This window comes from Bubalus bubalis, chromosome 18 (assembly GCF_019923935.1).
Source record: "Bubalus bubalis isolate 160015118507 breed Murrah chromosome 18, NDDB_SH_1, whole genome shotgun sequence".
NCBI lineage: Eukaryota > Metazoa > Chordata > Mammalia > Artiodactyla > Bovidae > Bubalus > Bubalus bubalis.
In genome coordinates, this window is record NC_059174.1 from 1,884,878 (window position 1) to 1,906,451 (window position 21,574).

General features: G+C 54.8%; 1 protein-coding gene and 1 long non-coding RNA gene across 2 annotated transcripts in view; one reads left to right on the top strand and one right to left on the bottom strand.

The window, feature by feature from the left end:
• The window catches only part of FA2H (fatty acid 2-hydroxylase), a 53,517-nt gene that overhangs the window by 13,134 nt on the left and 18,809 nt on the right, over positions 1 to 21,574 (bottom strand). The window contains exon 2 of the mRNA XM_006063322.4: positions 12,228 to 12,320. Within this exon, the coding sequence (XP_006063384.1) occupies positions 12,228 to 12,320 (93 nt within the window). The remainder of the gene's footprint in view (positions 1 to 12,227; positions 12,321 to 21,574) is intronic.
• On the top strand, positions 3,436 to 11,522 carry LOC112580188. The gene is made up of 3 exons (XR_003104436.3): positions 3,436 to 3,891; positions 3,980 to 4,053; positions 11,334 to 11,522. It is a non-coding gene; the product is annotated as an uncharacterized LOC112580188 (long non-coding RNA).

Below are 21,574 nucleotides of genomic sequence, written 5' to 3' on the forward strand. Positions count from 1 at the left end.
GGGAGCCTGTCTGAGGACTCAGTCAACACAGAGGATGGTCAAGCCAGGAACTGGAGACACCAAATTCTGTTGATGACATCTGAGTGCCCAGATTCAGCACTGCATGCCTGAAGCTTGAAGTCTTAACCAGGATTCTTCAAGTACAGGAATCAATACATTCTGTAGGAGGAATCAAGTAGGCCCTTTCTCCTCCACCAAGGTCTTTCTTCTTAGTGGTGGCCTATGCAATTCATTCATTCATCCATTCAAACAATCATTCATTCAGCACTTTGCTTGATACACATGCTGGTTGCTGGGGAAAATAAACAACAATGTAAAAGACCATCTTTGCTTTACATAGCTTAGTGCCGAAGCAGAGCTCAGGCTCCAGAGGCGGGCGCTGTCACTTCCTGTGTGACTCTGAGGAAATGACTTGACTTCTCTGAGCCTCAGTTTCCCTAGCTACCAAATGGAAGTAATAATAGTGCTACTTGCATAAAGTACTCAGCAAGGTGAGACAAGCCAGGCAGGATAATTTAATGGTGATGCAGGCAGGCTGAGGTTCGGAGGCGAATGATTGGTACAAATGTCTGAGTCTAGGGTGGGAGAGGAGGGCTTTGCACAAAAAACTGGGGTTTGGGTTTGGGTTCATACAATATGGAAGACTTAGCAAGAGGGACAGGGAAATGGAAATGGGGAGGGAGCATGGGAGCAGAAAGAAATCTGCTGAGGGCTTTAGATGACAGACACCCAGCATCAGGCCCAGAGGCCGCCACTTCATCCTCCAGGCCAGCTGTCCCCAAGGTGAGGATGGGTGTGTACTGCAGAGGTAACACAGGCTGATTCCCAGAGGTGGGGAGGAAATACTAGAGACTGCTCTTGATATATTTCTCTCATATATAGACCATATTTGAATGCTTTCTAATGTACGTAATACAAGAATATGTAAGTTCATGCAAATAATTTGTGGATAATTAAAATGGACATATAATGAAGAATATGCTCAAAATGTTTTACTTATATGGACACAAGATCAAAAAAGTATGGAGGCCACAGCTCTGGGCAATGAGCAGCCCTTGAAGATTTCTGATGAGTCGGTGTAGTGAAGATTAATCTAGACCAAAATCAGTAAAAAAAAGAAAAAAAAAAAAAGACCTTGGAGTCAGGCGACCCCCTTCAAAGCCCAACCCTGCGGTTTATGAGCCGTGGGATCCTGGGCAAGCGTCTACCTCTCAGAGCCTCTCGCCTCTCGTGTCTGTGAAGCCAGGTGTGCCTGGACCCCCACGCGTGATAGGAGACAGGGGTCCATGCACCCTGTGTCTGGTGCTCAGGGGGTTCAATGAACCTCCAGTGCAGGGGGTCAGGCTGCCACCGCGAGTGAGAAGGGAGGTGGTGTCCGGAAAGGAGTGGAGAGAACAGATGTGGATACGTGTGGAGGATGACCACGGAAGCCAGGGAGGAAGCATCGATTATAGTCCACAAGCCCACCTTCCCACAGCCCCAGCTGGAACCTGCTCCTTGCACAGGCCTCCGTGCCACAGCTGGCCCGGGCCCAGCAAGGGTCCCCGCCCTGCCATGACAGCCTTGGAGCAGGGAGCGGAGGGTCTTGGGGCAAGTGGGGAAGGTCCCCAAGCATTCTCTCTGTGCCTGAGCCCAGGGGGAAAGGCCCAAAGATGCCGTGGTTCTGGCCACATGAGCCTGGCAGGTCCCAGGTGCTGACAGCCTTCATGCCTCACAGGCTGGAAGATGACCCAGGGCAGCCCAGAGCCATCCCACACAGCACCAGCTACACCCGGCGACCGTCCAAGCCCTGCCCGACCGTGACACTCCTCCTGGCCCCCGTCCTCACTCCTCCTTGCCTTGGGTCTAGCAAACAGATCACTGGGCGCCGACTGACTCATTCCTGCCATTCCTCGGCCTCTCGTCTCACACACACACACATTCTCTCTGTGTCTCCCTTACACATACCAGCAAAGAACTGGAGGAACCAGCTAGTGGCCTGTGTTTACATCTTACCTTGCAACAAACCACAGAAGCCCACCTCAGAGTAGCTCGGTCAGGAGCACAGCAAGCGCATGGGGCTTTGTCCCTGCTGTGCCAGCACCGAGGCCAGAGCATCACAGAGCCCTGGTTGCGTGCCGAGCGTGGCTCTAGACCCTTCCCGGGAGCTCAGCCCTCCAACCCCCGCCGGACCCCTCACGCGGCAGGCACGGCGTTGCTGCTGGCACGCAGATGGGGAAATGGGAGCAGAGGAACTTGCCAGAGACCGCTCAGTGAAGACACTGTGATGAATTGGCCCCTTTATCACTGGGAAATACAGGCTCTGGTAGGACTTCTTGTCCTGAGCCCATTCCATCTGATTCTCGTAGAAGCTTCCTCATGCTTAGTGTCTGCATGGCCTGCCTTGCCCACCCTTTCACTTCCACCTTGCTAACGTCTCACGTTTGAAGTGCGTCCCTTGCAGACAGTGTATAGTCGAGTCTGACTTTTCCATCCAGTCACTCTCTGCATTCTTATCTTTAATTTTTTTGATCCTGCTGCACAGCATGTGGGATCTTAGTGCCCTGACCAGGGATGGAACCCGCATCCCTAGGATTGTAAGTGGGGAGTCTTAACCTCTGGACCGCCAGGGAAGTCCCCCCTCTAACTGGAGTATTCAGTCCATTTACCTTTCAGGTTGTCTTGCTATTTGCCTGCTCTGCTCTTCACTTCTTGACTTGTTTGCACTGACCAAGTATTAAAAATATTCTAGATTATCTGCTCATCTTAGTGATGCCTTTTTTTTGGTATTTTTCTTAGTTGCTACCGCCTATCTCTGGTTTTTATGTGTTCCACTTTTGCATACACATGACACTTAATTCAGACTCAGCTACCTTAGACAAGGAACGTTTCTAGCTGTGGCACAGGTAGACTGTGAACAGGTAGACCTCTTTCTTAGCCAAGAAGCAGTTTGGGCAAATTTTTCCTGTTTTCCCTTTATTGTGTGAAGCGCGCAGAAAACAGCTTGGGATTTGTGAGCTTAATTCACCTGAGACCCAGGGAGAAACATCTAGGTGAGCAAAAAGCAGGGATTCCAGCCCAAAGGGGAAGGAAAGCAACCCTTCCATCTTAAGCATAGAAATTCAGCTTGGCTGACTTCCTCCCCAATTTGAGAAGGAGGACTCTCAGGCCCAGAGGGGTTAGGTGGCTCTTGAGCTGGAGCTGGTTGGTCCTGTAGCAAGAGCCTCCCTTCCTGCTGCCCCCAGCTCACAGCGTCCCCCACACACTCTCCTAAGAGACCCAAGTGTGTCTTCCCAGTTCTCTTCCAGTCCTGCTCACCGAGGCTTCCCAGGTGGTGCTTACAGTAAAGAACCTGCCTGCCACTGCAGGAGACATAGGAGACACAGGCTCCATCTCTGGGATGGGAAGATCCCCTGGAGGAGGACATGGCTACCCACTCCAGTATTTCTGCCTGGAGAATGCCAGGGACAGAGGAGCCTGGCGGACTACAGTCCATGGGGTCGCAGAGAGTCAAACAGGGCTGAGCAGCAGCAGCATCCTGCTCACTGATGAGCATCTTAGGTGGGTGTTGGAATACACTCAACACCGCTCACTCTCTGGTCATTTCCAACAGGCAACTGGCCCAGGAGCGAGGACGGCAAGACATGAAAGAGATGACAGCTTGGACCCAATGAGGTGGGAAGGGACTCAGGATAAATGTCACTTCCTGCTCTACCTGGCCAGGACAGCTTGGCCACTTCACACACATACACACACATGCGTGCGCACGTGCACGCGCATGCGCGCGCGCACACACACACGCGGCTCTCTTCCTCCGGAGCTGGACCTGCTCCTGGCCCCTTCGCACCCCTACTTCCTGAGGCTCGGGACACAGGGAAGGTGTCAGCAAAAGTCTCCCTGCCTCAGAAGAAGGTTGGGTGAGGGACAGGAGTGGGGACCAGACCAGGCGTGTGGGGGCTTCCATTGCCCCCCCTCACAATAGCAAATCCTCCTTTTACAGCCGTGGAACCTGATGGTCAGAGAGCGTGGCATCGACTCAGTGCAGCCAGCTAAAGCCAGACCGCACGGATGAGGGTGAGGACCAGCCCAGACACCGCTCTGGAGTGCGCTTGTTGGGGGACCTGTGTGTGTTGGGGGGAGAGGCTGGGATGAACGCAGAGACCTGGGGCCACAGGCCAAGCCCCAGGAAGCGCACAGCAGTTAGTGTGAGCGTGGCCCTGCGTCCCCCTCCCTGCCCTACCAGGAGGCAGAGGGCGGGAGTCTCCCGACTATGCCAGGAATGCAGCTGCAGCAGGGCTGGCAGGGGGACAGGGCAGCCCGCTGCCCGGAGGGCGGGTGGAAGGGTGCTGCCAGGGTGGAGGGGGCTTCTCGTCTTGCCTCATCCTCTCCCCAGGGGCCCCTCGTCCTAGGCGGTGCGGGGCCGGGCGGCACAGTCCTCTTTCCGGGGCAGTTCGCGCTCGGCAGTGGGAACCTGCTCATCCCCAGGCCAGGCGAGGCGAGGCACAAACGGGGTGGGGGTGGGGGTGAGGGGCACGCCGAGGGGGCCGCGGCTCTGCGTCAGCAGCTCCGCCCACCACCCCACTTGAGCCGAGGCGATTGTTCCCAGCAACACGCACCCAAGCCCCAAGCGCACCGCTCCAGGGCAGCTTTCTGGGCCAAGGAGGCGGGAACGGGAGAAGGGAGAATTCCGGGGAGAATTCCAGCTCCTGGGCTCAGACTCCAGGTTTACTGTTCTTGGAAGCCAGAATGTTGCTAGTCGATGCCTTTGATGAGCCCATCTGACAGATGAGGAGACTGAGGCTACAGCCCAGCTGTGCGTGCCGCTCAGCTCCGGGCCGAGGTCCTAACCTCAGCTGGCTCAGGACCCCCAGGGCAGTGAATTCTCCGGCACAGAGGCTGTGAGGGACCCAGCACTGGAGTCTGGTGTGTGACCCACGGGGGCTCTTGGTGGCCTCACAGGGGTCGCTGCAGGTCCGTCCCATGAGGTCTAATTGGGGTCTCCCAGATGGACAAGCTCCAGCCCACAGGAGGGGTTCTGCCCTGCATACAGGCTCCCTAACCTCCCTGCACCAGAGGAGGGGACCTCAGGCTCGCTCTGCGCGCTCCAGTAGACGAGCGCTGGGAGGCCCGCAGAGAGTAGGGAAGGTGCACAGCGAACACACCAGCGCCCTGCAGCCCCGCCCAGGCGCCCAGCCCACACCGGCGGGTGGACTTTCACCGGCAGCTCACTTTCTGGTCCCCGTTTGTAGGTTCTTCCAGATCCTCCCGACAATCCCACACAACACGGGGCAGGAATAATCTCCTCCTCTTGTTGATGGGAAAACAGACCGGAATTGTCTGTGGTCACCGGGCGGCCGCTCCTGCCCCCAGCCTGCCTGGTCCAGTGCCCCTGCAGGGACAAAGAGGGCAGAACCCAGCCTGCCTAGTGTCTCCCTGGGGATAGTTTTGAGCACTGCTGAGCTCTTAGGTGAGGGTTTCCTGGTGACTCAGTGGTAAAGAATCTGCCTGCAGTGCAGGAGACCTGGGTTCGATCTCTGAGCTGGGAAGATCCCCTGGAGGAGGGCATGGCAACCCACTCCAGTATTCTTGCCTGGAGAATCCCATGGACGGAGGAGGCTGGCGGGCTGCAGTCCACTGGGTTGCAAAGAGACTGAGTGATGGACAATGAGCATATGGGGCGGATCGGAGGTGGGGAGGGGAGGAGCAGGGAGAAAACTGGGCCAGGAGGACAGTCTTGGGGAAGCCCCCATGGGTTCCTCTGCAGCCAGGCCCTCCAGACTGCTACTCTGGGTGGGCCAAGGGAGGGAGGAGGCTCACCGGGGCTCCAGGTGACTGGGGGTCAGAGTCCTGGGGAGAGAGCCTGGACCATGATGTCAAGACCGGCCCTCTCCAGGAGAGCTGCCAGGGGGCCCTGGTTCCAATCCAGGCTCTACTTGCCCGAGTTCTCAGTGACTTACCTGGGGGCTGTGAAAGGATAAAACCCAGGTGGTCAACATCAACATCTTTGCCAGGCAGCCCCTGATGCCAAGGGTGTGTGTGTGTGTGTAGGGGCAGGGAGGTTGAGGACCTGCTGGATGACTCTACCTGTCTTTTAAAGGAAGAGAGCGGCTCACTCCCACTGGAGGCCTCCAGGAGCCTGAGGGAAGCAAGCGCTGCTGGAGTCTGGCTTAGCTTGGGGAGGGATGGGAAGAGGCCTCCCGGAGTGCCTGCTCAGACCCCCCTCACCTTCTGCCACCCCGTCTCCTGGTCATAGGCCTCAGGGTCTTTCTCTTGGCCAGCTGTCAGGGTGAAAGTGTTCTAGGACCCATGGAGGGGGCAGGTCAGGGGGCTCAGCTGTGACCCCTAAGCTAACCAGCAGAGTGACTTTGACCTTGGGCAGGAGACAAGCTCTTCCTCATGAGTTAAATCAGGATCATTATCTCTTTGTGTTGTTGGAAGAATGAAACCAGATCTTTGTTCAGTTGCTCAGTCATGTCCGACTCTTTGCGACCCCCTGGACTGCAGCACGCCAGGCTTCCTTGTCCTTCACCATCTCCTGGAGTTGCTCAAACTCTTGTCCATTGAGTCAGTGATGTCGTCCAACCATCTCATCCTGCCCTCACTCTTTCCTAGCATCAGGGTCAGCTCAGACTTGAACCAGATCCCTTCCAGCTAAGCTAGAGGGGTGTCCATGATAACTATTTGCGACTCCATGAACTGTAGCCCTCAAGGCTTTTCTGTCCATGGGATTCTCCAGGAAAGAATACTGGAATGGGTTGCCATGCCTTCCTGCAGGGGATATTCCTGACCCAGGGGTTGAACCTGAGTCTCCTGCATTGCAGGTGGATTCTTCACCCATTGAGCTACCCAAAATTAGATAAAAGATAATATTTTTAAGGAACCACCATACTCTTCTTCATAGTGGCTGTATCAATTTACATTTTCACCAACAGTGTAGAAGAGTTCCTTTTTCTCCACACCCTCTCCAGCTTTTATTGTTTGTAGATTTTTTGATGATGGCCATTCTGACCATGCGGAGAAGGCAATGGCAACCCACTCCAGTGCTCTTGCCTGGGAAATCCCATGGATGGAGGAGCCTGGTAGGCTACAGTCTGTGGGGTCATGAAGAGTCAGACATGACTTCACTTTCACTTTTCACATTCATGCATTGGAGAAGGCAATGGCAACCCACTCCAGTGTTCTTGCCTTGAGAATCCCACGGATGGGAGCCTGGTGGGCTGCCGTCTATGGGGTCGCACAGAGTTGGACACGACTGATGTGACTCAGCAGCAGCAGCAGCGTTCTGACCATGTGAGGTATTCGCTTCATTGTGTTGCATTTCTCTAACAATTAGTGATGTTGAGCAACTTTTCGTGTGCCTCTTGGCCATCTGAATGTCTTCTCTGGAGAAGAGAAGTGTCTAGTTGGGTCTTCCACCCATTTTTTGATTTTTTTTTTTTTTAATTTAACTGCATGAGCTGTTTGTATATTTTGGAGATTAATTCCTTATCAGATGCTTCATTTGGAAATATTTTTTCCTATTCTGTCGGTTATCTTTTCATCTCATTTATGGTTTTCTTTGCTGTGCAAAAGCTTTTAAATTAATTAGGCCCCATTTGTTTATTTTTGTTTTTATTTTCATTACTGTAGGAAGTGGGTCAAACAAGATCTTGCTGTGATTTATGTCAAAGAGTGTTCTTCTTATATTTTCTGCTAAAAGTTTCATAGTGTCCAATCTTACATTTAGGTCTTTAACCCATTTTGAGTTTATTATTATTTTTAATAATTAATTAATTTGGCTGCAATGTATCTTTAATTGTGGCATGTGGGATCTAGTTCCTGGATTAGGGATCGAACCCAGGCCACCTGCATTGGAGCACAGAGTCCTAGCCACTGGACCACCAGGGAAGTCTTGAGTTTATTTTTGTGTATGGTATTAGAGGGTGTTCTGATTTCATTCTTTTACATGTGGCTATCCAGTTTTCCCAGCACCAAGAGACTATCTGAAGAGATATTCTTACCGAAGAGACTGTCTTTTCTCCATTGTATATTCTTGGCTCCTTTGTCATAGATTAGCTGACCATAGGTGCATGGGCTTATCTCTGGGCTTTCTATCTTGTTCCATTGGTCTATATTTCTGTTTTTGTGCCAGTACCATACTGTCTTGATGACTGTAGCTTTGTAGTATATTCTGAAGTCAGGGAGCCTGATTTCTCCAGCTCTGTTTTTCTTTCTTAAGACTGCTTTGGCTATTCAGGGTCTTTGTGTTTCCATACAAATTGTAAAGTTTTTTATTTTAATTCTGTGAAAAATGCCATTGGTAATTTGATAGGGATCGCACTGAATCTGTAGATTGCTGAACTACCGTATGATCCCACCACTGGGCACATGCCCTGAGAAAGCTGTAACTCAAAAAGACACGTGCACCCCGATGTTCACCGCAGCACTAGTTACAATAGCCAGGACGTGGAAGCAGCCTAAGCGTCTACTGACAGACACATGGGTAAAGATTTGGCACATATATACAATGGACTATTACTCAGTCATAAAGAAGAATGGAGTTGTGTCATTGGTAGAGATGTGAATGGACTTAAACTCTGTCATACAGAGTGAAGTAAATCAAAAAGAGAAACACAAATATTGCATATATTATGGAATCTAGAAAAATGGTACAGATAAACCCACTCATTGGAAAAGACTGATGCTGGGAGGGATTGGGGGCAGGAGGAGAAGGGGACGACAGAGGATGAGATGGCTGGATGGCATCACTGACTCGATGGACGTGAGTCTGGGTGGACTCCGGGAGCTGGTGATGGACAGGGAGGCCTGGCGTGCTGCAATTCATGGGGTCACAAAGAGTCAGACACGACTGAGCGACTGAGCTGATCTGAAGGCAGGAAAAGAGATGCAGACACAGAGAACAGATGTGTGTAGACGGTGGGGGGCAGAGAAGGCAGGGGGGATGAACTGGGAGATTGAGACTGACATATATACACCATCATGTATAAAATAGGTAATTAGTAGGCACCTGCTGTATAGCACAGGGAACTCGGCTCAGTGCTCTGTGGTGACCTAGATGGGTGGGATGGCAGTAGGGTGGGAGAGGAGGGGATATATGTATACATACGGCTGAGTCACTTTATTGTACAACAGAAACTAAGCACATTGTAAAGCAACTATATCCCAATAAATTAGAAAGATAAATAATAGACATAATTGAGAATGACAACTTCAAAACAATAATATCATCAAAGTGTTTAGCGTACAGTGTTTGGCGCAGGGTAAGAGCTTAATAAAAGAAGAACTAATTTGGTGCTAACCCCACTGTCCAGGGGAATCTGGGCAGGGGGTTCTGCAAACCTCTCAAACCATTCTAGCTCAATCTAGTTCCCAGGAGGCTGGCACTCCAAGTGGGAAGCCCTGCCAAGGACACAGTGAAACAGCAAGGACAGAGGGACAAATGGGACAGGTGTGCCCAGAAGCCAGGAGCAGTGGCGCTCCAGCAACTGCCACTGGGTAAGGCTCCACACAGGCTGGTGTCCAGGAAACAGGGAGATGTGCAGGACAGAGTGTGAGGCGAGGAGCTTACCTGGTATCGTGTCCCACAGGGAAACTTGGGGTCCTGCCCAATAGGTGACGGAAGGTATAATTTAAAAATAATTCCAATAAAATCTCAGGCAGAGCTTGAAAGCCAGATGATGCTGCAGCTCTAAGCAGGGCAGGGCCTGCTGGGCTTGCTTCCTGGCCCTTTCCTTTCAGAATCTTTACCCTATGCCTCAGCACCCCATCCCTGTTCCCCTCATTCTTCTCAGCATGACTGACTCTGTCCCCAGCTTCCAGGGCCAGGTGGCCGGGCCAGGGGACCCGAGACGTCCTTCCTTAGCATGAAGGGTTAGCTTTGGCAAGTCCACCCCAGATCCCTGGCTTCAGCACAACTCCTGCCCTCTTGGCCTCTCTCAAGAACTCCTGGAGGCCCCTGGACTGGGTCAGAAACAGATGGGGATCTCCCAGAAGGGCTGGGACAGACCACACGGTAGGTGAATTTAAAAAAGGGAAAAAGCAAGGAAAGCACAGTTCGTTCTCCCTGGGAAGTGAGCTCCTTGAGCTGGGTCTTCTCGGTGCCTGGGGGAGGCACGAAGCTGACCCCCCATTGCTCGCAGCGGGTCTCCATGGCCTCTTGCGCCCCAGTCCTTGTCCCCCTCTCTCAGCCCAGGGATGCAGGAAGAGGGACAGGAGGAAGAGAGAAAGTGTGTGCAAGAGAGAGACAGACAGAGGCGGGGTGCGTGAGTCAGGTGTGACCTGGGCATGCTGGCGAGGGGCCAGGGGCTGGGCCTGGGGGAGGGGGGGGCTGTCTTCACCTCAATGGGGGCAGGGGTGGCGACACAGGCCTGGGGGACGTGACCCCCCGCCTCAGGCTAGGGGAGCCCAGGGACATCGGGAGGACCCCTCCCCAGCACAGGGCTGTGATCTGCCCATCCTCAGCCAGGCTCATGTGACAGCCCCCTCCCTTCTAGGGCGATTCTTTCTGGCCACCAACCCCAGGCCTGGTCAGCTCTCTCGAGGGTGCTTTCCTTCCGACATTCAGTCCCTAAGCCAAGCCCCACGCGCTGGCCCAGGGCCCCCTCCATGGGGTCCTCTGAGCACCGCCCACCGAGCGCAGAGCCGGATGCGCTGTGGCTTCCCACCCCCTGGCCTGCCTCATCCACAGCCACCTCAGCTCCCACTGTAGCACCTCCTCTCTCAAGCCCAGGTCCTGACCTCACTAGCTTGAAGCCCTTGTCCCTTCACACTGGCTGTCTCCCCCTCCATCCTCGTCACGTCAGAGCAAGCCCAGAGCCCCAGAGCTTCCAGAGAAGCCAGCCATTGGTACCGAGAAACCCATCCTCTGCTCCGGCCTGGGCGATGAGCAGTCATGCCTGAGTCTGGCGTCAGGGTCAGGAGACAGGTCCAGTGGGCCCTCTGGGAACATCCTGCCCTCGACCCCCCCTTTTGGTCGCAGGCCTCCTTGAAGGGAACGAGGCACAGGGCCACTTGTCCTGGACTCTCCATCGAAGGACGCAGAAGCGCCTTTGCCCTGGGCTGACGGGCTTCCCTGGAGGCAGTGCCAATGCCATCTCTGGGCCCCTGGGGTCAGGGCCTCAGGAGTCCCGGTCAGATGGCCCAGCAAACCACCAGTGGGCCCCTCCGGTCAGCTGTGCTCCTTGGGTGTGCTCCTCGCATCTCCCCACGTTGTAATAACATGTTCTGGGGGAGATCTGGCCTCCTCACCAAACTGAGCTCCTTGAAGGCAACGGCCTGTCCTGCCTGTCTTTAGTTCCCAGGGTCGAGCACGGGTTGGGAACATTTAAGGATGTAAACACTTGCGTCTATTCCAGGAGGAGATGGCAAGATGACAGCGGGCAAGTCCCACGAAACAGGCTGGAGGGAAATGCACCCAGTCTGTTTCCCTCCTGCTGCTGCTGCTGCTACTGCTGCTAAGTCTCTTCAGTCGGGTCCGACTCTGTGCGACCCCATAGACAGCAGCCCACCAGGCCCTGCCGTCCCTGGGATTCTCCAGGCAAGAACACTGGAGTGGGTTGCCATTTCCTCCTCCAATGCATGAAAGTGAAAAGTGAAAGTGAAGGCGCTCAGTCGTGTCCGACTCTTAGCGACCCCATGGACTGCAGCCTACCAGGCTCCTCCGTCATGGGATTTTCCAGGCAAGAGTACTGGAGTGGGGTGCCATTGCCTTCCCTCCTGCGCCCCCGGGCAATGCCACCCCGCACGTCTTGGCTCCACCGCCACTGGCGACCACCCAACCCCTCCAGGAGCCCCTGACCAGCACATGGGTGCGCCTAACCAGGGCTGGATGCTGGTCTCCGAGCGAGCGCTGAGAGAGGCGAGGGGCTGGTCTCCGCACCCGCCTGATGCAGATGGCTCCCGCCTGTCCCGGCCTCCTGCCAGTGGTCACTGGCGCCCGGGTCGCTCTGCCTTGTGCACTGGTCAAGCTGGGCGTGTCTGCCTCGTCCTCGGGCCCTTCTCAGCTTCAGGGATCCCGGTGGGGGACCTCCCTCTGGGGTCTTTGCAGCCAGAGCTTGCATGTGGTTTCCAGGGACCCACCACCACAGTGGGCCGAGTTTACTGCCCCAGGTCAAGCTCATGAGCTGTCGGTGCCTGCCCCGGGGTCCTCGTCTACCCTCATCATGACCAGCCATGCTGGTGGCTCCGCGTCCCCTCTCCTCAGCCCCTCGAGCCCTGGGTGCCACCCTGCCCTGCCCCGTGCCCGCTACCTTTTCCCAGTCCACCGCCTTGAGCTTTGGCTCCATCACAGGGTCTGTCTTCTGAGTGCTCGCAGAGGCCACAGGCCCATTCTCCACGGGACCCTGGGGAGTGAAGACAAGAGCAGATTACCGATTGCGACAAGGGAAGAGAGCCCTGTGCAGCCCGTGCCGAGCATGGGAGCACAGTGAGGGGCAGGATGGGCGGAAGTCGAGGGTTCTGAGCGCACTGGAAAGCGGGTTAGCACTGAGTGGGCGGTCTTATTCCTGGCACTCGTCTTCTCCCTTAGAAATACACAGTAAAGCGAGAGGCAGAAAGATCCAGGGGAGAAGAGAAGCTGGCAAAGAGACTGGAAGGAAACGAGAGACGTCAGGGGGAATGTCCCGGCCCAGGGGAGCCCTGCCAGCCCCTCCCCAGGCTCCTGGCAGTTTCCAGGCCAAGAGTCGCAGGGTGGCACCCAGGAGGCTTGCCAGGCCACGCCTGATGATGACACGCCGTGCCTGTTTTCCTGGTGAGTCTACAGGGCTGGTGAGCCACAGGTGGGCATCTAGGGCCACATGCCCGCAGAAGAAGAGCCCACAGGGCACGTGGACCAGCCCTCCAGGAACTCCCAGGTGTGGGTCAGCAGCTGGACACGGGGCGGGGCTGGCAGAGGAGAGCCCAAATGGGCTCAAGGTCAAACACAAAGGGCACAGAGGCAGAGGAAGGAGGAAATGGAATGTACCTCAAAACTCACATGGTCCCAGCTGGCCCTGATGTCATGTGGGGTGAGGTCGGAGAGGGCTGGCTGGCACGTAGGTGAGGAGCACATTTCCCTCCAGGAAGGGTGGGGCGAGCCCTCGCCAGTAGGAGAGGCCTGTCCTGTGAGTCCCTGAGACCAAAGGACGGCGTGGGGCTGGGGGCCATGGGGAAGGGGGCCTGAGAGGTTGGGGAATTGCAAGAAGCTGAGAAGACTGCTTGAGCAGCCAGTTGGGGTTTCTGCTGTTACGATTCTTTTATTTTCGCTTCCAAATGAACTGACAGAACCTGATGGCAACAGAGATGCTGTCATTTACTGGGAAAGCCCGCATACAATCCAAGTAAAAGGCGCTTTTGTGGTCCTGTCTTGGTCTGGGCATCTCAGTATTTTTAACGTGTGTCACCACGTTAATATTTGAATTCTTTTTTTTTTTTTTTAAAGCATCTCTGAAGATCTCTTGAGGACAGAGAGAATTTTATAGTATTTCATACAATGAAATTCCCTAACTATCCAATATAAAAATGTCATATAATAATCTTGTCCCTTTCAATTTTGTGCTATCCTCAAAACACCCTCGAGTGCCTCTAACCACGGTTCTCTCCCTCCCGGATAGCTCCTGTCTCCCGGTCCCTCCAGGTCTTTTCTTAAGTAGGGTGATCGAATCCTTCTCTGCACCCCAACCCCACTCACTCACTCCAACTCCACCCATCTCTCTCCACAAAAGGCTTGTCTTGGGGTCCGCCCATCCCAAGCAGGGAAGGGGTTATCACTTGAATCAGCGTGTGATTTTTTTGTCTGCGCTACACTTTTCAGACATCCCTGAGTGGCAGACACAGGTCTATTTAGGGCATGTGCTTCGAAACAACCCCCGGAAGCACCGGACACAACACTCATCTACCCATCCCGTGCTTCTGCTCACGGAGGCCTTGGGGAAATCTGCCCTCTGCTCAGCTGCCGCAGTGTTCAGGGACAACTTCTGGCTCTTGCCCTCTAGGACTGTACAGGCTGTTCTCACCTGGTAGCTTATATATGCACCCGAGAACAGACCACTGCCATCTGCTTTTCCCTAAGATTCCCTTAGGACATAATAGGGTCTCTACGCATAATGACTGGTTCCTGTTCCTCCTCCAAGGTGGGTGTGACTGGGAACGCAGACAGCACCCAGCAAGGCCCGTGCCTCCCCGTCATGGAACGTCCTATTTCAGGCCATGGGAGCAGAGCTCCCATCAGCACTCTAACCACCATCTCATCTCATCTAACTTCTGGCCACCTGAAGTTGTTGTTGTTGTTGTTTTAACGGACTGCTGCTGCTGGCATGGTGTTGAGAGCTGGTGTGGCCCGGGAGGTGATTCGGACCTGCAAACCTGTTCACTATGATGAAGACTGGGATGCCTGGAATAGTGATGAACAGGAGGGCATGAGGCAATGGAAATCAGAGAAACCCTAAGAAATGGGATCATCGAGGGGAGTTTGCAGGGATGGAAGCCCTGGCTCCATATCTGCCTCCTCTTCAGGGGCTGGTGGTGTCAGTGAGCATCACTATGGTCGTTTCCCGTCCTACACGGATCTCATCCACACCCACTGCCCTCGCTGACTCATCCACAGACAGGTGTCTGAACATCTGCAGCGTGCCACCCACGCATCAGCTCAGAAGATTCTGCAACGTCCCTCTCTCTAACACTGGTCCTGCTCCTTATCCCAGGGAGGATGTTCCCAAAGGCTGACAAGATTGTCTGATCCTCTGACCAGTTTCCTAAGAGTGACCACACTAGTATCCTCTGCAGGTTGGCTTGTCCTTGACTTTCCTGTATTTCACATCTTTCCCTCATTATTTCCAAACTCTTGTCCCGTATGCCCTTGAATTAACCCAGACTTTTCCCTTGAGCAATAGGGATGAGTTGCCATTTGCCTTGCATTTTTCTCCTCAAATGCCATCCTACCTATCATGACAACAATGGTCAATGTGCACGAAGCCTTACCATGAGCCCAGCCCTTTCATCTTCATAACAACCGAATGAGAGAGGCATGATTATTATTCCTACTTGACAGGTGAGAGGACCAAGGCATTAAGCAGCCCATAGTTAATGAGAAAGTGGAGCCTGCAGTTGGGCTCGGGAACATTTTCCTGACCACCATATTCTTTTTGCCTAACCAGTCTAGCCAGAAATGATGTCTTCATTTTCCAACTTAGGAAAAAAAAAAAAACAAAACACACTTTCCATGTGTCCCACCGCCTCTGTTGGTAGTTATAATTTTCTGCCTCGTGTTGTTTTTGCATGTGTGGGCCATGATCGAGTTTGTCCAATGGTGCTACAGATTCCAACAGGGCAGGAAACTACTGTTTCCCTCTCCTAGGCACCTAGGATGGGCACCTGAGCATACTTCATGCTCCACTCATATTTCTAGACTGAACCACGTTTTGGCTCTCTGCAACCCAGTCACGATCCCCTGAGATTCCAGACCTCTGAGTCGCAGCATGGGTCGCAGGGGACCCTGGCTATGTTACTGGGTGGAGCCCTGAACTTCCACAAGGCTCCTGCTCCTTGGAAATGTAAATCGAATGGTGTGAGCACGTCTGCCTGGAAGCGATGTGGCGCAGGACGCTTAACACACCACCTGAGAATGCCGCCCCAGGCTGGGTGGGCCGGTGCCCGGACACAAGGGCCAAATCGCAGTAACCTGAGCCGTACATCATCCTTAATGCCCTTTGCCCCGTCCACGGGACAGACGTGAAGAGAACTGAAACTACATTAGTCTGATATGAAATGACAAGCTTATTTTGCCAAAAAAAGATGTATTTTTAAAAAAGTATTTTTTCAAAAAAATTATCATTAGCAGCATTTCATAAATGAAAGAAGTAGGTAGAAAACACACCCTTGCAGCATAAAAGGCAGTTCTTCCCAAGGAAGGGCATCTGGAAACTTCACATGAGGATTAAATAATAATAATTTAAAAAAAGATTTCATTTAAAAATATTTATTAATGAAGAAAAATGACAACCTAAATTTTTGTTCTGTGAGCATTAATTGTACGTCATTGTTTTCTAGGTTCACGAGGGTCTAATCTCTGTGTAACAGGAAGTGGATCAAAGGCACTCTTTGTTCCAGCTCTAAGGTTTTCTTAACAAATTACTGAAAATCTAGTTTCACTGAGAGATGTTGGCTGAAAATGAAAACAGAACCTTCAGAGGACTTTGCTGCTGCTGGTGTTCGGCTGGAAATACTTCAGGTGAAATGAGGGAGAAGGCGGGAGGGCCCCAGGCTCTCGGGCCCTCTGGTCCTGCTCAGCGTGGGCTCCCGTCTGCCTCCCCATCCCCAGGCGGTCACGCTGCCCTTGGATCCTGCCCCAGCGCCCGTCTAGGGCTGCCCCAAAAGGTGGGGAGAGGGGGAAGCGGCAGGAGAAGCTGCCTCCTCCTATCTTCCTGTCACCTCCTGTTGTCCCAGCCCCAGGTAAGCACAGCCCAAAGGTCGTGGAGGCGCCAGGCAGCCCTGTCGTGAGTGGGATGCTTTCAGCCCGCAGATCCCAGGCGGGCAGCATGAGCAAGGTGCTTTCCGGGTGGCCTCATCTGGACCACAGCCCTCCCTGGGAGGAGCCCAGGTTTATTAACCATAGGACTGTACACGGCTCTAATATGGGAGGAGATTTCAAGGAGAACCAGAGCAAACAGCACATGGGAACTGCCAGGAGCAGAAATGCCCTCAGGGACAAGGAAGTGTCCTCTGCTGCTGCTGCTGCTAAGTCACTTCAGTCGTGTCCAACTCTGTGCGATCCCAGAGATGGCAGCCCACCAGGCACCACCGTCACCGGGATTCTCCAGGCAAGAACACTGGAATGGGTTGCCATTTCCTCCTCCAATGCATGAAAGTGAAAAGTGAAAGTGAAGTCGCTCAGTCATATCCTCTAGTTGACTCTTTTCCCAGAGTCTAGTTGTGAGTTTTCAAAAGGTCTCCTGAATCAGGGCAGGGGGTGGGTGTTCCAGGAAGGAAGTCCTTCCGGGAGCCATCACATTGCACCACATACACTGATCTGGGCCATGCCTTCCAGACTTCCTGGACTCTGTGTTTATTTTATAGGTGAGCTGGGCTCAGCCTTGAATTCCATGGTCAAACACCAAACATGAATCAGAAGTGTGTAAAGGTCATTCCCAGGGACTGAGGTACAACTCAGACTTTAAAAGGCCTCTAAAAAATTTCTTAGAAACTTCCACAATGCATTATTTAACAGACTCTCCTGATCCTGGAAGCAAGCCTTAAAACCAAAAAGCCTTAACCAAAAAGCATGAGCAAGTGAAGAATACTTGCGCACTTTTCCAGGTTTAGGACGTTGTTCTGGGTCCTGCCATCAGACCGCATGGCTGCAGACTTTGGGAAAGGGAAGTGAATAGTTCTAAGTCAGACACACAGTGGCTTTTGTAAGAATGATCAGCCTGCGTGCTGACAGGTGAGGCTTGACACCTGTGCCCGATGACAGCTTTCCTGGAGGGTCTACCCGAGCGACTCCAGACTGTTCCAGGGTAGCAAGGATAGAGCTCCTGAGGATTCCACCCTGGGAAGGCAGGCGGCAGATCTGGCTAGAAGCACATGTTATGGTCAGGTCCAAGGTTGTTTGTGAGGAGCTGGTGAGCTCAGCAAAGCCGTTCAGGGGCTGAAAGAATGTTGCTTTGCTGTGCCTCTTGTGGGGACTGCCTCCCAAGCCAGAGTGCAAGCCCCACGAGGGTAGAGACCCTGATGCCCCGCTCCCTGCTGGGCCCTCGGCTGCTGGCACAGGGTCAGCGCGTGAATGTGTCCTGAATGGGACGCTGTGTGTAGACGGTGGCCTGGTTAGGCTCCGGGGGTCCCCGCAGGCAGGATGACTAACGGGGGAGGGGGGAGGTCAGTATGCCCCACTAAGGAGACTGGGTAGGTGGCACTGCCCACCCACGGCTGGAAGCCACTGGACATGCTGGGCAATGTGGAAGGGGGGCCCTGAGCTCCTTCAGGCCTCCCAGCCATGGCCCCAGGCCACAGGGAGAGAGGTCAGTGAGACGTCAGCACCGGTGTGATTTTCTCCCAGTGCAGCCACTCTCAGCTGCCCACGGAGCGCGCTGTCCTCCTGGGTCAGCCCAGGCCCCTGCTTCTGTCTCACGGGGACGCTCTTGCAGACAGCACCCCCCACTCTCCAAGGCTCCCTGGGCCGCCACCTCCTCTCCCATAAACTGAGTTCAGACCTGAGCTCACAGGAGACCCAGGAGTGGTTCCCTGCCGGCTCCCTGAAGTTCTAGCCGCTTCTCCCAACACGCCTGCCTCTCAGGGAGGCAGCCTTGAGGAAGAAGAGTCCAGGGTCAGCCACCCAGTCCAGGCCCTGCAGATTCACTCTACTGCAGAGACCAAGCTCTAGGCCCAGATCCCTCATCGACCTGCTCTGTGACCTCAGGGTCTTCCTCTTGGAACAAGAAATGCTTCTCTCTGGCAAGGGCACCCCAAGTTCCTGCTCTCCTCAGACGCTGGGCAGGTGCCACCCACGAGCGAAGCAGGCAGAGTGTGGCACATGAATCAGACTCCCATTGTTTGTAATGAAACACACAGGAATACTCTTCACTTTTATGAGGAAAGATGCTCGCTCCCATTTTTCTTAAAACAAGAGGCACCAAGAAACAAAAAAACAAGCAAAACCGTGAGGAGCCCTTTTGCTGGAGACAGTGGTACAGAGGAAAAAAAAAGAAATGCAACATGCGCAGTCATCGGTGGTCGCTGTCTTGCGGTCGTAGTATGGGGAAGGCTGTAGGGGAGGGTGGGCACTGCAGCAACCTGCAGGGGTTGCCCCCACGGGAAGGGGGCAGCCCTGACTTAGGTCCAGGTCAGATTAGTATGGGGCCCAGTGCCCAGACCTTCTGATTTCTAAGAAAAGCTGAAAAACTAGACTTCTCTCTGAAATCTCCAGAATTTAAAAATCTGCCTCACATTTAAAACGAATGACGTGGGCCAAACCAATCTGTCTGAACCCAAGCACAGCCCTTGGGGCAGCCCTTGGCCTGCCCGTCTGTAGCACCTGGGGGAGCTCAGCCCTCCCGCCCCGGGGGAGCCACGGGGAAGGATGGGTGTGGACGGGAAGAGCAAGGCTTCTGTCCCCTGGGAACCCACAGGGCGTCCAAGTGTGCCCACCCAGCTCTGCCAATGCCCACAGTGGGTTGGTGACAGACTGGCTCTGGGGGGAGCAGAGCCCTGTGAAGTTCAGTGGATGGTAACCGGGCCTCACCCTCCATCCAGTCTAGGTGAGTGGATCAGGTCCAAGGAAAAGAGGGGGCCAGGAAGCGGAAGCAGGCCGGGGATTCTGACTTTCACGACCTCTCTTCCCCCTCATGGTGCCTGGAAAGGAGATGAACCCATGGGGGTGAAGCGACTGCAGGGGAGACATGGCCGGGCACCAAGGATGTGCCTCCAGGGTCTCTCTCCCCTGAGAAGCCTGACCTGGTCCTCCCCACGCCCAGCCCACCTCCAAACTCCTGTGCTGACATCCTAACCCCCAGCACATCAGAACGTGGCCTTATCTGAAAGTCGTTGAGACGAAATGATACGGGTGGGCCCTAACCCAGCATGCCTAGTGCCCACACAGAAAGATGAAATGCGGAAAGAGCACACATCCTGGAGAGCACCCTGTGAAGAGTCAGGGCCAAGCACCTGCAAGCCCAGGCCCCCAAAGCTTGCCAACCAACCAGCCACAGCCAGGGAGCGGCCTGGGATGGTCTCCTTCACAGCCCTCGAGAGGAGCCCAGCCCGCCACACCTCAGAGCTCTGGCCTCCGGAACTGACACGCCAACTCCTATTGCCCCGGCCACCTGGTCTGCAGACTACACTGCAGCAGCACCAGCAAGCAAATCAAAGGCCTGGACCAGTTTCCCCTGGGTTTGACCCGGGGCCCCAGAAGGAGAATGAGTCCCAAAGGAGTGAGAGCAGATGATGGAGGCATTCAAGGAGACGTGGGAATGGGACCCAGGGCCGCAGCAGATGCCGGGGCCTTGCCATCGGCACAGCCCTCTCCCAGGCCCCTGGAGGCCCACACAGATGGCCCTGGAGGGTGGGCATTTGGGTACCCCCTCCCCAGCCCACAGGCCCCGTGTAGAGCCAGGGTGGCTGTGACCCCCTTCTTCAGGGCCTGAGCGGTCTCGCTCCAGCACGTGGAACGCTATGTTGGGGTGGCAGGCTGGCCTGGGGCTCCAGCGGACTGCAATTCTCTCTGATGTAGACCTCGGCCTACTTGGCCAGCCCCACACCCACCACAGTTGCACAGCTTCCATCGGCACCCGCTTCCCAGCGAGGGCCGGTCCCACCTGCGCGTGTGGCCGTCGGCTCACAGCCATCAACACAATTCTCCCTGAGGACGTGCTTCCCGCATGAGGGAAACTGAGGCACAGAGGACCCAGTCACTGATCTAAGGGCTCGCCAACAGCTGCTGGGAGCGTTGGCTTGGAAGCTGCTTCCAGCTGTCCTCACTGACGGCCTCCACGTGCTCACCATGTCCCCGCCCGGGGGGGACTCACCGGGATGCTCCGAGCCCCTGCCGTGGGCCCCCTAACACCGCGCCCGAGCCCCAGACTGTCCCCAGAGAGGGTGTGCTTAGAGGGTGCGTGAGGGGGAGAGCAGGGAGAAGAGCAGCAGAAAGCCTGCACTGTGTGCGGCACACAAACAAGCCGACCACAGAGGCTGAAAGGAGGCTGTGTGCGGCAGGCGGGGGAGCTGCATAAAGGGGTGTTGTTCGGGAAGGCCGGGGCTGGGCACCGCGGGGCAGACAGACGGCCTTTTATCCTGCAGCCTGGGCTTGGCCTGAAAACTCTTTTTCTGAAATGGGATGGTGCCCCGGGTCCTGTGTCCAGCTCTGCCCCACTCCCTGGGGGCCCAGCGGGTGCTGGGGGTCCAGGTGTCTCATGATACCTGGGCACGGGTGGGCCAGGCAGGCCCTGGGAGAAGGGGGACCGCAGCTGCACCAAGGGGCGGCCCGGGAGAAGCCTGTGTTAACAAGCCCCACCCCGCGGTCCTCAGGGAGCAGTGTCCCTGGAGCCCATTTGTTTTTGTCACCAGAAACTTGGGGGCAAAAATGAAGGCGGCAGGACCTGCTTGCTTCCATCCCCAGGAGGCTGCCGTGTGAGGAAGTCGAAATCAGAAGCCAGGTCCTGTGGCCTATCCGAGTTTGAGGACATCATAACAAAGCCTTGACGCGCAAAAACCCCAAACCCAAACCGAAACCAGGCCTGGCAGATGACAGGCCACAGAAGCCCCAGAGCACAGCCACAGGCTGCCTGCCCGGCCAAAGGAGAAGAGGCGATGAGCAGAGGTAGGAAGCGTGTCCGGAGGTATGCCTCATGCCTCCACTCAGGAGCTTTGGGGATGTGGACAAGACTGTCCCAGCCTCCATGCATCCCTGACGTCCGTTTCAGCAGTGCTGTGACCCCGCATGGCTCCTAACTGTGAAGTGAGCCCCCTTGGATGACGTCACCAGCAACCCTGTCACCAGAAGCAGGAGCCAGCATAGGTGGGCATTCCAAGACATCAGGAAAGGGGGACAGTGGATTGAAAGTACTAAATTACCACCCCAGACTCACGACAGTGTCCCACAAGTCTCTGGGCTACTAATTTGACTCTCTAC